The sequence below is a fragment of the Neolamprologus brichardi genome, chromosome 16 (assembly GCF_056152115.1).
Source record: "Neolamprologus brichardi isolate AB-2024 chromosome 16, ASM5615211v1, whole genome shotgun sequence".
In the NCBI taxonomy this organism is placed as follows: Eukaryota; Metazoa; Chordata; class Actinopteri; order Cichliformes; family Cichlidae; genus Neolamprologus; species Neolamprologus brichardi.
In genome coordinates, this window is record NC_142119.1 from 6,435,599 (window position 1) to 6,453,290 (window position 17,692).

Genomic DNA, 17,692 nt, shown 5'->3' on the forward strand with positions numbered 1-17,692 from the left:
AGAAACATGATCTGATCATCAGAGTGTGGAAATAAAGAAAAAAAACTTGATTTTCCACAGATTATGTTGCTGTGACGAAAGCGCTGAGCCTGAACGCAAAGGTGTTAATTTACTGGTCGATATAGACTCTGTTCCTGTTCTCAACTGCGGTCATGAGAATCACATCGCGGATACAAGCACTGGAAAAGGGCTTCCTCTGAAGGGTGCCTCGACTAAACTTTGGAGTGAGCGTTGCTGCTCCTTCACACTGAAATGAGCCATTTGAGGCGGTCTGGGCATCTGACTTGAATTCCTCCTGGAACCCTCCTACATGACGTGTTTCAGGCACTTTCTACTTAGAGGAGGCGTTGTGGTGGATCCAGGACCTGCTGGAGAGATTATATCTCTCAGTTGGATTGGGAATGCCTCACTGTCCTGGACAAGCAGAGGGAGGCATGGAAAAATTAGCTCACTTAATTTAAAGTGGAGGAAACCAGTGCACAGCTTGGTTCTAATGAGTTATAATGTTACTGTTGATCTCAGTATGTGAATCTTTCATCAGATCCCTTTCACATTTCCATTTTCGTAACTGCTGGAACAGAAAGATGACTAAGACAAAGTTTAATGGACGTGTTTGTGTCAAAATCTAAGAATCAAATCAATTTTTTACTTGACTCTTCAATTTTGGTCGTGTGGGTTCTCATCTCCTCTTTTTTGGAGCTGGAAGAATAATTTGTCAACAATTTTTCCTGCTGAAAGATGAACTCCTTGTGGTCCATTAGCTAATGATTTTGTCTGAGTGTGTGAATGGTCTGATTCCGAGAAATAAGCTAATTGAAAGAAATCTACTAAAAGGATTCAAAAGGAAAAATTAATGGGCAAAAGGAAGAAACTGAGAAACTAAGAGAAAATAGCAAGAATGAAAAAAAGAAAGGTTAAGTGAGTAAAAAGGAAACAAAGATGAAGAGGATGAGAGAAAATGGAAACCAGAAGATGGAAGGGTAATTTGTTTGCTTTATAGCACAGAAAGTAAGGAAAAATTTCTTCAGTTGAGAGTAATTGACTTTTTGATGAGTTTGTTTTTTGTCAAAAATTACGAAGTGGTACATTTTAGTTTTTGTTTTGCTTGTGTTTTCTTTCACAACATGTGATTTTATTTTTTTTATGCAGGTTTTTTTGTTTTGTTTTTTTTACCTTTTTGGTGACTGGGATACAATGATAAGTAAAACATAAAATACAAAAGGAAAACTACAAACATAAACTGACTGGAACCTAAAGTGGTAATAATACTGAGGCCGGAAAACACTGAGAAACACGAAGGGAACTTTAATAACTTCAGGTTCCAACAAGGGACAAAGGGAGACTGAGACAATATGGGAAGGTGATTAGGACAAGTGGAGACAGCTGGAGACACAGCAGAGACAAATCAGGAGTAACAAGACAGGGGAAGCAAAATAAAATCAAAATAAACACTGAGAAAAAGACACACAAACTTCACTAAGACAGAAGGTAAACAAACAGAGACATGGCTGACTTCACAAAAAGACAAAACCTGGGGAAGAGACAAAGGGAACAGGATAGGCAATAACTAAATGGAAAGATAACAAACAAACACATGAATAGACTAAATACAAGGAACTGACAGAGGAGGAAGGAGACACGGTGAGACTAAATACAGGACACGCAGAAAGTGCAGACTCAACACACAGAAAGGGAAACAACAACACAAAGACAAAACTGACTTCACAAAGGTGGGACGCTAAGAAGGACACACAGAGACAGAGTGGACATGAAAGGGAATCAAATTACTGAGAACTGAGAAATATGAATAAACTAGCAAACAGCGGAAATACTAAAAAGTAGACTATAACTATAATAATGACTCAGATCTAGATAAACTAGATAAGAAACTCTGAATGGAGGAAAAACACTTGACCACAGGATGTAAGTGAGTTGTTTTAACGTGATATCTAATGTTTAATTTGTTGATTTGTGTTCTCGTGTTTGTATTGTTCAGTTTAAATGTTTTAGAAACTCAAATAAAACAAATGTGTATGATGTTTATTCAGCTTCCAGTTTACTGGATCACTATCATCTTTTCTGACAAATCGTCTGTTCATCTACACAGAACGGCCTCGCCAGCGGCATTCAGAGCTACGCTCCTGTCAGATAATGCACTGTAATTATGTTTTTATCTGACACACTGATGCCAGCACCAGCAGGGGGGAAATGGTGATAATTGCAAATGTGGAAGTGTGTGTGTGGATACACTCCAGCTCTCACAACCCGAATAATTATATTCCAGTGTCACGTCTTTGCTAAAGGTTAAGGTGGGGGCTTGTGTTGGGCATATAGTGCTTATGTTAGTGTGTTTACTAATCTGCATGAACTCTATCTCACATTATGTCTGCCTGAGACAGACCAATCCCTTTGTGGACACGGGGGCACCCCAACCTCATCTATAACAGCCCCTGGCCCCACATTAAGCACTATCGCCTTCTTTTCCATGAAGATCAGCAGCCAAGGCAGTCCCCACGTTTTTATGGTTTCAGGATTATTTTTTATTGCACTGTAATTATATCTTCGTTGCAAGAATAGGTTTTTCTGGTAAGCGGTTGCCGCGTTATTGCAGACTCACGCTTATCAAGCTAAGTAAGCTTGTGTTTGTTTAGCTGTTTGCTAGTGGGTGAAGCTGAGCATTGGTGGTTATCAGAGGAACAGTAAGGTTAGGAACACCAAGTCTAGCCCTTACCCAGCTGCTAATGGATTGACCATGTTGGAGAAAAGTGGTCAAACTTTGTCAAACACGAGTGTTGAAATCCCCATAAATATTTATAAATATATGACAGCCACCAGAAAGGAGTACAGCTGATGGCTAGAATCAAGTTACTGTTACATATTTTGCACAGAAATCTTCACATTTCCTCATCGCTTTATAAAAAATTAATTTGAACCAAACAGCTCCAGCTGTCTTCACAACAGCATCGATAAGCTTGTTGATGACTTTAGGAGAAAAACACCTGATATGTTATTGTGTTGCAGCGTGAAGCAAATATTTTACCAACAATATTTTAACTCGGATAAACACATTTGTCTTTATTTACATCACACGGTGTGAATTTCTGTGAGTTCACCTCATTTTATAGACTTTGTACATAATTCTGTGAACCCACTATTAAAATAATCGAGATGATAGCGCATTAAAGTGAGTACTAAATCTAAATGTTTTTGGTTAACACAAGTTTTTTTTTTGTTTTTTTTTTTGGGGGGGGGCGTTTGCAGTTTTTTTTAGATGAAGGAAATAAAACCGGATGAGCTTAAGGATGTGAGGTTCAAAATTCAAACGCTGTTCAAAAATAATACAAAGATTTTAGCAGATGACTTGATATTGTCAGGGAGAGACCAGTTTGACGTCTTTAGTCAAACTTTTTACCAGAACTGAGTGGCAGGAAATTCAGGGTACTACTAATGAAACATTCACTGAGGTAAGGGAGATTTTTGAAGCTATTAGGTCTAAACAGAAAAGCATAGCTGCATGTATAAGCGTATAATAATATCATTAGTCATTTTCACTACTGCTCTGGTCTTGATGGTGTCACGGTTCTGGGTCAGTTTAACCCAGTATTTTGACTTGTTATGTTTTGGTGTGTTTTTGCATTTTGGATTCTTTTCTTATGATGATGATAATTATGAATCTATGTTTCAGTTATTCTTGTTTAGGGATTAGTTCGTAGATTTTGTGTTCTCATGTTTTTTGCAGGTTTAGTTCAAGTTTCATGTGTCATTTTCTGTCTGTCTCTCAGTGTCGAGTCTGCGTCTTTGTGTGATGGTTTCTTGTTCCTGTTTTATTGTGAAGGTCTGCGTCTCATGCGAGTGTGTTCAGTTTTACCTCTCGTCTCGTTGATTACTCCCAGCTGTGTTCCCCACCTGTGTGTAATCTCCCTGTGTTTCTCTGTGTGCATTTAAGTCGCGTCTTCTGTCTTTGTAGTTGCTGGTCTCACCTGTGTGTTCTCCCTGCTGTCCATCGTCATTCTCCTGTGCTCGTTCTCATTCAGGTTCGTGCTCTGTAGTTTAGTTGTTTCCAGTCTAGTTTAGTTCATCTATATTTATTTTGTATTTAATAAACCACCTTCACACCTTTACAAGTGCCTGCGTTTGGATCCTCCTTTATTATTTCCACACGGCGAGTAGAGTGAGCCGTGACAGACGGAAACCAAACTGGAACTTGTCAGATATTCTTGTCAGCTGGCTGGCGAGCCTGAAGAGCAATGGTTTCCTCAAGAATTTCAGAAATGAAGGGAAGTTTGAACATGCACTATAATTATTTAAAACAGCTGTATCTGTGAGAGGGAAGACACTAGCTGTCTTGAAGCAGTCATTTAATGCACCTGGATAAAAGAGACCGATGAGAAACTATGTCCAGGAGATCTGTCATGGAGATCAGAGAAAACTCAGATGCCAGAACAAAGTGAATGATGTGGTCAGGTTGATATGATAAAGTCTTGAATTTTGATCTGAAAGAATTGAGCTTGCCAGCAAAGATATTTAGAACTTTTTTTTTTTACAGCCGTCAGTAGAAAAGATTCTATAAGTTGATCGGCTGTGGGTCAAAACATAAACTAGAACTTCTTCTAAATAGAAGGTTTGTGGTCTGAACCACCCTTACTTCAGCCTCGAGTCTGTTAGAAAGCTACTGAACAATACATTTCCCCTAATGTGGATAAAGCATCATATTCACACATTCAAAGAGCGCTCTATACAACCCATCTGTCTCATACCTGTGGCCAATCATCATAAACTAATGTGCCCATCTTTGGTCTGTGGGAGTCTGTAATATTTTGGCACACTGAGAATTAAATTCTGTAAATATTTGATGATGCATCAGTGGATCCTTCACTTGTTGCTCTGTTGAGCTGGGGTTAAGAGTTGTACTCAGATTCACATCATTATAAGAGAATCTAGTTCCATAGAGAAATAAAACACTGTAAATCAGTAAATATTGTCTGTCTGCAAAAGCTTTCATCCTCACTTCCTAAGAGCCGCAATCAGAAGGCTATAAAAGCAAAAAGGCTTTTTTTTTTTCCCATTTAATGTCATGTCATACACACTGTAGTCTTACACTAGAGTAGTCCAGTCCTTGTATCTGACCATTTTCTAATATATTTCTAACTCTGGGGATGGACCAGTGGACCAGTGTTGTGTCGACACACAGCAGGCAACTTGGAGCCACTTGTAAATTGTACATTTAGGCTCTTTGTCACTAGCAGCCTGTTGCAAAGATGCACAAATTGTTCGCATTTCTTTAGCTGATTCCATGAGAAATACAAAAGATGACACACATATCTTTGACCAATTAAGTGATTCCCAAAGAGCTATTAACTGAAAACTCCGTTATATCCATATCTCACCATGGTGTGCAGTTTTCTTAAAAGAAATGAGAAAACTGGACAAATGGAGGACAAATGAAAAAGTGGCAGGCCTAAAATAATAACGATCTAAAGCAAATTGACAGTATCTGAACCTTATGTCCTTAAGAAACAAGACAGAAGCCTGACACAGCACCTGACTGATGCATCTGGGGAGTGAAACGGTGAGTTATCAGCACATTAGCATTCACGAGTAGTGACATACAGAGGCATTTAGAGCAAACTGCAACCCTGAGCACAGGATGAATGAGTGGCGTTACAGGAAAAAGTCATTTCAAACCTGTACTGTTTCCTGGTGTCGTATCGCCCTGCGTTCGTCTCTCGTATTTTAGTGGCCAGAACTCGCACGATGTTCACAAACAAAATAAAGTTGAGCTGGAACAGAAGAAAAGCAAAGACTCTTCATATATTGACATGCTGAAACTGTATCATATACATAAAATAAATGAAACCTTTTACAGTGGTGATTAATTCTGATCAGGACACAAAGACTTGACAGCAGTGTGGGCTGGACGTGCAGAACGTCAGCCAGAATCACGATTCGATTCACTGTCTTTCGGTACACTGCACGAGTGTGTTTCTAATAATCTTTTTCACCTGTACACTTGTTACAGAACTTGATTTTGTATATCATAAGGTAAGTACGGTGTGGAAGCAGGTCTATTAATCATAGCAAAATACCTTTAGAGGCTTACTAAGTTCTCCTTTGGAACTTTTGTCATTTCCTCTACAAGACTTTAATGAGACTTGAGCAAAGTAATTTAAAACATGCAAATTGAGGCTTATGATTTATGCCACCAATGATGTAATACTTTCAGTCTGATACTATGCACCACCTGAATGAGCCTGAATAAGCTTTAGAATCCATATAAAACACTTTGAGACCAGCAGCGCTGCACACGTAGACATAATCCAGACATTAAACAGTGAGTCAAAGCACTTTACTTAAACCCACACCTCCTGTGAGTTCATACATTGTACACAGTGTTTGTGTTCACTCTTTATCTTCTGCATATTTCCTTTTTAGTAACATAAACACATTACACAGACAAAAACTGATACAAATGTGACTGTGCTAATTGTAGTTGTTGTATGTGCCAAGGTTTAACCCAGAAAATGAGACCATGTGATGAATTTCAACTCTAAAACAACAAACAGCTATATTATCACATTTCCAGAAATACTGCTTATTGACTGTGCTGACTATGAATGCTATCATCTGTGCACTATAAGCAATGAAAAACACTGAGATGAGATGTCGCTTCTCTTTGTGCTGGGTGTCTTTTTACACCAACTGTATGCAATCTACTATAATTGCCTGTGTGCGTCTGTAAGCATACTCGTTTACTAATAAACTTACCAAAAAACATAAAAAATAATGTTGTATATCAATTATGTGTCCAACATTTTCAGTAAATAATTAGCTGACTGTATCATTGCAAGCTGTGTAAATATGAGGCTGCATTTTAACAGCACAGCAGTCCTGCAGACACTAGACTCATTTTCTGTTCTGCCAGTTCAGATATGAATGTTTGTGTTTAGCAGCTCATTAAACAGAGGAATTAAGAAATTAAATTAATTAATTTTGTTGTAACCAGAAAAAAAGCATAGTTGAAATTAGAGACTATTTTGTTATGCAGTCGTAGTGTTCAAAAGTAACCCAGTGTCGAACAAGCACAGATCTGTAAAATTTTGTAACTATAGTTTCCACTGACATAACCAGCAGGTACTATAATAATAAAATCTGTGTGCAGACAGAAAGACAACTCAAAATCCCCAAACAATGTTGGCTTAGCTGTTAGTAACAATCAGACTTTTACCATTTTACCATTAATCACTTAACAATGTAGCAACATTGTAAACATGTTGCTCAATTCTGTAAACACACAATGGACATTTCATTAGGTACACCTGTGCAGCCAACTGCTAACACAAACATCCAATCACATGGAAGCTGGCAACAGTGATTCAAAAAAACAATCATTACAACCAGTTTGCAGAAGAGCATCTTTGAACCTTGAAGCAGATGGTCTGCAGCAGCAGAAGACCACACCAGGTGTCAGCTGAGAACAAGAAACTGAAGCTACAGTTCATGCGGCTCACCCTAAGTGGACAACAGAAGATTGGACAAACACTTCCGGGTCTGATGAGTTTTTGTTCCTGCTGTGTCATTCAGAAGGCAGTGTCAGAACGTGAAAGCATAGATTTACCCTGCTCTGTATCAGCCATTCAGGCTGCAGATGGCCTGTCGTGTCAATATGGACCTGAATATTCTGAGGATTGTTTCCAGCACTTTGCTGAATCTGTGCCACAAAGAATTAGGGAAAGAAAAGTTGGTCCAACCTGGTGTTAGAGTCCAATAAATGTACACACATTAAGTCTTCATTCAGGAATTTTCTATAACCAGCAGTGAATTTGTCCTGATGAAACAACGCTGCCTCTGATTAGAGTCTGTAGGTGATTTTACCAGTGGCAACCTGGTATAAACTCACAGCACGCACAGACAGACACACAACTCGGAAGATATCTTTGAACAAACGTGCAGTTTTAAGTAGCTTGTTCATTAATTCAGAGGTTTTGCATAAGTGCCACTCACAGAAAAACACTGCATGAATAGACTCACTCTTCTTTTTGTTAAATTGTGATGTTAAAGCAAGTTTGATATTAAAAGCCCTCAGTCCATAGAGGAGTGATATTCCACAAAATTGATATTCAATCAGTTTTCTATTGGAGAACTATAATCCAGAAATAATTATAGTTCTGTGTTGAATACAGGGTGCGTGTATTACCTGCACATATTTTGCACGTTTATGTGAAACATGGAGCACGACATCATTACCAGTGTGAGACGGGGAAAGTTGGAGCCTTTTTAACGATTTGTAGACGTTGGCCTTCTCAGTGCCTTTATAGAAGTATCACAGCTCTGATTATCTATGCAGGTTTTTCTTTTTAGAAACACGGAGAGTTCATTAAAACATTCCTGAGGTTATTTTCTCATGGGGTTAATTGTGCTCAGATGTATCTGCCTGAGATTCTTATGCCCTGAGAAATTCATGCGCACACACACACACACACCTACGTGCGCGTGTGCGGCATAATTTTATCTCCTGTGGAATCTATTATATCGGTTATAAAAATGACCCAACGTTTCTTTTTCTCTCGACAGCATTTTAAAGGACACCAAGACCACCTGTTCTTCATCTGAACAAACAGTCTGTAGAGCAGTCAGTTTCACGCACGAGTATTTAAAGGAACAAACACAACCTGATTTCACTGGATTGTAGGATGAGCATGTAACAAATGTGGAGCTGTTCTCATCTAGTGATTTATTCATTTATCAGTGACCAAAATATTTCATTATTTTAATTTAGCATTTTAGGCCCTAGTAAGGTCTTTAGTGTACAGTGTAAACTAGCTCGCTGCACGCTGGCCTTACATGTAACCCCAGAAAACCTTCTCACTGCAGTGTTTTGAGCTTTTCATAGTCTTATATCACAATCATAACCCACCACATGTAAAAATAATGAAAAGGGGATTGTGTTACTTTGATGTCCAAATATAGAAACTATTTGTCACAGTTGTGGGTCTGTGGCCCAGTGTGTTGAGTAGTTTATTATTTATTTGTTGCATTATTGCTGTCTGTGTTTTGGTTTTGGTCCCCTTGCCCCTCATGTTACTCTGTACTCCCTCTGTTTCTGTGTCATCCCTGCCTGTGTGTTCCCTCTGTTCTAGGTTAGTCAGGTCTCTGCATCTGTGCCTTTGCATGTGTGTTGAGTTTCTTATGTCAGTGTATTCAGTTTGCGTCCTCCCTGTCTTGTCATGTCAATTAGCTTCAGCCACGTCTCCCTCCTGTGTGCAGTTTCCTCATTTCCCTATGTGTATTTATAGTTTTCAGTTTTCAGTTTTATTTGTCATATGCAAGTTAGCACAGGGTCAACATTGCAATGAAATGTGTTTGACGAGCAGCAGTCACTGAGCAGCATGATACAGTAGGAGAAAATAATAAAATATAATAAAATAAAATAAAAAAATAGAAAAATAGTAAGAAGCAAAATATTAGAGAGACATGGTAAAAGAGAAAAGATGACTAAATATATATGTATCTATAAATATAAATATATGTACACTAGTGATTAAATAAGAAAATCTTGAAAAGAAATGACGGGAGGGCAGATGGGATATTGCACAGGAATGAGCAGCAGAAAATCACAGTATTGCACTTTTAAATATAAATATCAATAACAATAAAGTGAAATGACCAGTGCAGATTAAACAGAGTACTTGTGAAGCTGCAAGGTAGCTTCTGAGTGCTGTGTTGTGTGTGTTTAAGTGTGTGTTCTCTTGTACTCGTCACTGGTCCGTCTGTGTTACCTCCCTGTTATTCTGTGTCTCACCCTAGCATTATTCTGAACATCATCCCGCGAGTCATGCTTTCAGGTTTGTTTAGTTAGTTCTTCCCAGCTTCCCATTTCTGTTCCTGTTCTCGCCACCTCCGTGTCACTCTGTATTTTCACCCCATGTCAATAAAGATCACTCTTCTCATCTAAGTCATTGCCTGCATCTTTGGGTCCTTCTCTTACTCCACACGGCTTGTCTTGCTAGCCATGATACTATTACAGAAGTTCAGAATTACACAAAAGGGGATTGATGCAAGGAACATCTAAAACCTTTAGTTAAGCTTTGTATTTAACCTTTATCCAGGAAACAGATGTAGCTGTCCATTTGTTTTGACTTCTTTTGAAATTGCTCAGTAGATGCACATTTACACAGGCTGGTTATGGCGTGCTGGCACAGATGCGCTCAATCAGACGGAACAACTTTCACATTCGTTCCGGGCTGTGTTTGTTTCAGTTGAACTCATATCTTTCCACAGTTTTCATTACTGGTAATGTGCTGAGTGGGGCTCAGCTGAAACACAAGAGCTAGCTCACTGTAATCTACTAGAAAACAAAAAAATCTGCTTTTGGAATGACCTACAGCATAGAGACAGTCTGGAATAACAAGTTTAAACTCCTTCACCTCTATCCATTACATCCAAACAGTACCCACTGTTAGGGTAATCACATGACACACGCTATTCCTCTTACAGATAATTCTTTTGGGAGAGAGAGAAGAAATAATAATTGCTATTTCTTACCAAGGAGGACAAAGACGACTCAACCTATTGACCAGAAGCACAGTGAGCCAGCTCTCAAGTCTACTTTTAGCACCCTCGACTTTTCTTTTGAGATAACAGGAATACACCGAGATCTTGTACTGTCTCCCAAATTAGATAATAAGCTTCCAGGATGGCCTTGAGGCCCTGAGGAAACACCAGGTAGGAGGCATAGGAGCAAAGATTTAAGATCACCCACAGAGTCAGAAAGGTTTGTGTATGACCTCTGGAGACCTGTCCATATGAAGTAATGCTTCATGCCCGCATGGAAGAGAACAGAAAATCCTTTCCTATTTCCTTCAGTAGTGCATATTTTATATTTTCTAAATAAGACCAGAATTATTTTTATGTGTCATGATGATTTATGTTTAATATTTTTATCAGTCACTAAGTGTTTGTGTGTGTGTGTGTGTGTGTGTGTGTGTGTGTGTGTGTGTCTTATAATTATGCCACAAGTAAATATTACAAAAGTGGCAACTTTCATGACTCAATTATATTTTGAGACAGTTTATTAGCAACATCAAAAGTTTCCTGTTTTTTTTTTTTGTTTTGTTTTGCTTCCTCTCGTGGGTACGGCTCAGATGAAACAGTTCAGAGGAAAATAAATAAGTAAATCAAACTTCCTGCTGAGCACTGCGGCGCTCTGCGTTGCAGCTACCAGGTGCACCTGTTTGAGGTTATTGCTGCCAGGCACCACTTACTAAATCCAAGGATTTACTTATTTTCCCCCCAGCACACGTTTTCTTTTACACATTCAACAAAAACTGAAAATGTTCTATTTACACGTTGCTAATTTAATATTTAATTCTACACATTCTGACCATTATTATCTTAACTGGCTCATTACGCTTAACCAGGTTTTTACCTGCTGTAACAATGTGCCATGCTGATAATTCATAATGACTCCAAATTATATAATGTGTCTCTGCTGGGATAATAACAATAACAATTGCTTAATAATTAGAATTAGATGGAAGATATTTTATTTATTATTCTATTTAAAATAAATAAATATTGGAATTACAAAAACAGCCCACAAACTCTATTCTTCTTTGTTTCACAGAGAGCAGCCCACGGATACTTCACCACCTCCAACCCTCAGAACCACCACTTGTAAGTATAATGGATCGATACTCAGCTGCTGTACAACTAATGCTGAGCTATTTTAAAAGCAAGTGAAAGATTTGTCACCAGCGAGCCCCCACTGTGAGGATACCCCGACAGATTCCACCACAATGGAGCGCTTCATGATGGATTTCTAACTCAATCTGACTGTATGAGCAGATTCCGCCTGCTTTAATTACAGTAAACCCTTGTTTTTCTTCCAGTTGAGGTTAATAAATACCTGGCTGCAATTTAAGGAAATATGCCACACACGAGCCAGGCATCGGTGCTTGGATGTCTCTCCTGGCTGCAGCCCATTAAGTGTAACCTGGCACGTATTTGTGAGAAAAATGTAGGCTAAGCATCTGATCTCACTGGCAGTGTTTTAACTTTGTGCTGGCAGAGTCTGCTTTCTATACAGATCCTATGGCACTCACCACTGACAACCTGACAAGTCGCTGAGCACAAAAACGCCCCGAGCACGCAGAGTGAGGTCACAGGTGCCGACCGGGCAAAAAATAGCTATCTGTGGACACAGATAAGAAGAAGCTTCTTCCAGGTGCTCCCTCACTCATCAGAGGTTACCTTCGCTCGTGGTTCTGCATACTCGATTCAGCAGATTCTTGCGCCAGATGACCTTCCTGTTGCTATCCCAGAGGAATTTATGTCTCATCCTGGTCTCAAACCTTCAAGTGTTCAGTGATTGTGCAAACCACTACATCACGGAGCCACACTGTCTGTGGACACAGGTCCTCAACCTTATCCCACACAGTGACTCATTCTTTTGTGCCTCACTGAAACTCACTAGCTCTGCATGTAACTAATATGATAAACAGACTGCCTGATATGGTGTTTTTGTAGTCTGAGGACTCAAAGCTTTTTGCACTGCAAGCCACATTTACACACTCATTTATACAAATTTTATTCGATTATTTTTAAAAGTTTCTGACCTATCACGAACAATCCTGTGTTTGTGATGGGGGCAATTTGGGATTCAGGGTCTTTAACATGCAGAGTGGACCAGTCAGGGACCAAAAATGAGTGTTGGTTTTGGATATTAGCAGACCGTTTAGTTTGAATAATGCAGATGCTTTGATCGGTAGTACCCGCTGTTACAGGTGCATCGCCTAAAGTAATTATTTAAAATGCACAAGTCCCCCTTTGCTTATTTTTACACCTAGTTATTTGCTTTCTGTTCCAGTTTTGATGTGTCGATGAGCTTATTGTGTGACAACTTTAATCAAAGGAGAACGACAGGATTGCAACAACTCAGTGTGTAGCGTGATCTGGATAATTGCTGCTCTTCCTTTGTGTTATTTTGCCTCTTCATGCTCCTCATTGTTTTGGCTAGCCTTGTGGTTTAGCTGCTTGACTTGTCGTCTTTGTGCCTGCATTGTTAAGTCAACTGAGTTGTTTGTTTGTTTGGTTGGTGTACAATTCCAAGGAGGCTTTGGTATCTTTTCCTAATTCTTCCTTTAACTCCTTCATTCCTACTGTATCATAATTGATATGTAGGTTTTTCAGGCTTGTGCATATTTTTTTTTTACCCCTGAATAAACCTAAATAGATCACCAAACACTTTAAGTGATATAATAAAAATTAAAGTTCATAAATTCAGAAAAAAAAATTAATATTTAATTGATGATCAGAAGGTTCAGTAAACATTTTCAAAAATGTGAATATTTTGGTAATTATTTCATGGTTCAGGCATTAAAAGGTTAAAAGCAGGACGTGTCATGATCTTGAGTTCCAGCGTTTTCTGTGTGGGACTCGGTTTTCTGTTTGATATTTTCCACTTAACTTTGTTGTACTTTTCAGTTTAGTTATAACCTTTGCTTTGGTTAAGTTTGTATTCTGATTTTGTGTTCATCATTTTCTTTGTTATTCTCAGGTTTTTCCGGCTCTTCTATGTTCCCCACGTCTAGTATCTGTTTCCATCATATTTTCTGTTGTTAGGCAGTTTTGTCTTTGTTTACATCGTTCTGTCAATTTCATGTGTTTTAGTCTCAGTCGGGTTATTTTTGTCTCTTGTCCTGTGTGTGTCGTGTTCAGTTTGCTTCCCTCGTGCTCGTTAACTGATTCGGTTCACCTGAGCCTTGTTGTCCTCAGCTGTGTCTCTTTCCCTGATTACCTCATGTCTATTTAAGCCCTCAGTTTCTCTCTGTTCTTTATCATGTCGTTGTCCCTCCCTCCTCAATTGTGCCCAGTTTGTTCTGTTATGAAATAAGTTCTAGTTTTTCGTTTAGGTCACATTTCTTGTTGTTTTATATTTTGTTTCCCGGGCTGCAACAATAAAGCTGTTTAAGTTCTGTTTAGCCCGTCTGACAAGCCCTCTCTCTGCCTACCACACAAACAGCACACAACATTGCATGCACTTTATACCATATGAATGCGATGTAGTAAAGGTAGTAAATGGCTTTTCCAGCCTGAGACCAATTTTCTGTGAACAACTGGTAAAAGAACAAATCCTTCTGAGTGAACTCTTTTTAAATTCCATAGGTGGTGTTTGGCTTCCCAACACGCGAGGGGAATAAGTGTGGAACTTGTAAGCAAAAACAAGTTAGCATTGTCAAAATGAAAGAGGATTGCTGTACACCTTCAGCCTGTTTTCCAGCTGTGGTTGGTGAGCGTGCCTGTGCATGTATACTCCTTCAGATTTATTCTTTAGATTCAACATGTTTCAGATCCAACATATCTCCCATCAGCCACCACCACCTTCGTCTGTCCAATAACAAACACGCACCACTAAAAGTTAAGTGCAAGTGCGAAACCACAACATAAACAGTCAGAGTCACAAGTCAGAGCTGCATGATTGTTAAATATGAAGCACGGACAAGCTGTTAGAGTGAAGGACACGCGGTGGATCCACCAATCAGAAGGTCACAAGTTGAGTTCTTGATGTGCCAGAACGGTGTGTTTGATATTATTCATGTGTGAATGGGTGAAACTGGCTCGTGAAAGCACTTCAGTGGTCGATAAAACTAAACTTAAAGTATTGCAATATCAGTCTATTTACTATTTTTCATACTCCTGCACACTGAAGCCTCTAGAGAGAATAAAACGCTGCTTGCAGTCGGTATTTTTCGATTGCTCCCTGCCAAACTCAATCAAATCTTTATTTATTTCTGATCTGTGAAGGATACTGAGTGCACACTGCTGCTGAACTGGTTACCAGCAAGATCTTAACTTGAATAGGGAACAGAGATTTTGAAAGATTTAGTTAATATTTAAAATGTTATTTCTCTTATGTTACAAAACTGCTAATTTTATTGGCTTTAATTGGAGAATTTTATCTTGTAGTAACAGCATCCAAAGCATTATAAAATCATAACTCGTGTTTAAAAACTTTAAATAACCAAATATTAGAAATTCAGAGGTTATGAGAGAAAACTCTGCATTTTAGAAGACATATAGAATGAGCCATCAATGCTTCATTGTGCTCAGCAACAAGTTGTATGTGTTCATGGAACACTGAAAAAATGGGAATTGGCAGGCTTTTGAATTTGCACAAATGAATTTAGTTAATGCTACACAAGCCTTTCATGTTTCACTTATTTACATGATTAAATAGTAACATTTACTTGATTATAAACAATACTGAGACTACTCATTTTTCTTGCATTGATTTAAAGTGACTAAATTAGAATACTAAAACCATTGTAATCATGTTTGACCACAACCGGAAATGATGCAATATATTCAAAGACAACAACTAAATATGATTGGATAATAAGACCTGGAGTCTTATCCAATAAGACAACAACATAACTTAAGGAGAGCGCAATTGACCGCCAGATTCTGGAAGACTGTTCAGCCACATGCAACCTTTGGCACTGAGTCAGGCATACTGAGAAGGTAAGTAATTTAAATACATTTGTTTTAGTTGGGTACGTTTTTACAGAATTGTTGTAGTGCATGCTATATGAAAAGTAATCTGTAATGCATCTACATGTTGTTTTTACAGTGCTAGCTAAAGTTGGTATTAGCTTTGTGGCTAAAGCTGAAAAATAGTAACAAATTGCACATAGTGGGAGAAAGCAGCTGTTGTCGGTCAGATATGGAATTTATGCATGTGACAGAGAGCACTGACGTTTTTGATGGCTTAGCAAGTTAAAACGTCACTGAGAGAGCAATAGTGTTTGGGTTACTCGTGCTAGTTATGGCTACAGTGGCTAATTAGTCCGGTGTTCTGGCAAAACGTCCTACCAGTAGGATAATTTTACGCTGCCATATGACAAACTGCTCTACTTTGGCAAAATGTCCTACTGTACGTAATTTATGCACATTTCTGCTGCCAAACAATAATTCCAGCACAAATTTAAGTAGGTATGACGGTTTGCCACTTAACTTTGCCCATCAGAGTATGTTTGTAGCTGATATTCATAAAGCCAGTACGGTTTGACACTTCTTTTTACCCATTAAAGTGTGCTTGTAGGTCACATTCACAAAGGTAGCATGTTTTGGCACGTAATTCTTCCCATCAGAATTATGCTTCTTGCTCTTATTAACAAAGGTAGCATGTTTCGGCACGTAATTCTTCCCGTCAGAATTATGCTTCTTGCTCTTATTAACAAAGGTAGCATGTTTTGGCACGTAATTCTTCCCGTCAGAATTATGCTTCTTGCTCTTATTAACAAAGGTAGCATGTTTTGGCACGTAATTCTTCCCGTCAGAATTATGCTTCTTGCTCTTATTAACAAAGGTAGCATGTTTTGGCACGTAATTCTTCCCGTCAGACTATGCTTCTAGTTTATAATAACAAAGGTAGCATGGTTTGGCAGTTGTTTGTAGAAGCAGTCAGCATGCCAAGGTGCTTAAGTTATACAGCTGTCACCATTGAAGTGATTGGAACACCTGACTATATAAACTTTGACAATGAACTCACTCCATTATAGTTACAGTATATATTTACTGAATATATTTACAGATACATATATTTGACATTTATAGATCCAACAGAACACAGGGAGAAAGAACTGAAAAAGAAACAGTGTACAAATTATGCACATTTGTCGCACAGGTAGTTGACCAGGCTGCTGTCATATTGAGCACATCCAAAATGTGCCCATCTGGAACAAAACTCGCACTGCACCTGAAGAGGGAGGAGGGGGGGTGTAAGTGTGTTAACCAACATTATGAATTTGATGAGAAAATAATTACTACAGTGGCTTGCAAAAGTATTCGGCCCCCGTGAACTTTTCCACATTTTGTCAGATTGCATTCACAAACATGAATCAATTTTATTGGAATTCCACGTGAAAGACCAATGTCTCTACCAGTCTCTAGTTGGTAGAGACATACCCTAAAAGACTGGCAGCAGTAATTGCAGATAAAGGTGGTTCTATAAAGTATTGACTCAGGGGGCTGAATAATTACGCACACCCCACTTTGCAGTTATTTATTTGTAAAAAATGTTTGGAATCATGTATGATTGTTGTTCCACGACTGCCTCCATACGCCCGGTGTCTTTTGCAGCCCAAAGCCACTTCACTAAAAAACAAAATATGATAAGTTTCTTTAGTAATAACAGTTGCCATTTGAAAATCACGGTCAATGGCCAACGGGCCACAAGCAGACAAGGGCCAACGGGCCACAAGCAGCTATGCCACCTTTTTCTTGCATGCCACACTCTAACACATTTTCCACTGAAGTCATCAATTGTGTAGGGACCTGAAAAATCCGGTTCAAGTCTTCCTCCTTTTTGCCCACGTTTCCTCATATTTAGAAGCAGAATTTGATCCCCTACATTATACACAACATTTTTGTACTTTTTCAGGGCCCGCTTGGCGTATGCAACCTTTTGCTTGTCTTGTGACTTCGCAATGTTTTCTTGTGCAGTTTCTTTAACTGCATGTTGTGCTTCACTTTCAGACTGTACATAGTCACTGTACCTTTTGTCGTCTGGCAGAATGATGTTGGAAATCTAAAATTCTGTAGATATTAGCAATTAAAACAAGATGATATCATATTCATAAAGACATTACTGGGTTTTTTTCTTAAATGGTTTTAATTCTTAGTTCTAACATAG

At 38.7% G+C, this 17,692-nt stretch overlaps 1 protein-coding gene across 1 annotated transcript in view; it reads right to left on the reverse strand.

Moving 5' to 3' along the window:
* The window catches only part of pth2ra (parathyroid hormone 2 receptor a), a 69,463-nt gene that overhangs the window by 11,254 nt on the left and 40,517 nt on the right, over window positions 1-17,692 (reverse strand). Inside the window, exon 10 of the mRNA XM_087829656.1 lies at window positions 5,686-5,780. Within this exon, the coding sequence (XP_087685782.1) occupies window positions 5,686-5,780 (95 nt within the window). The remainder of the gene's footprint in view (window positions 1-5,685; window positions 5,781-17,692) is intronic.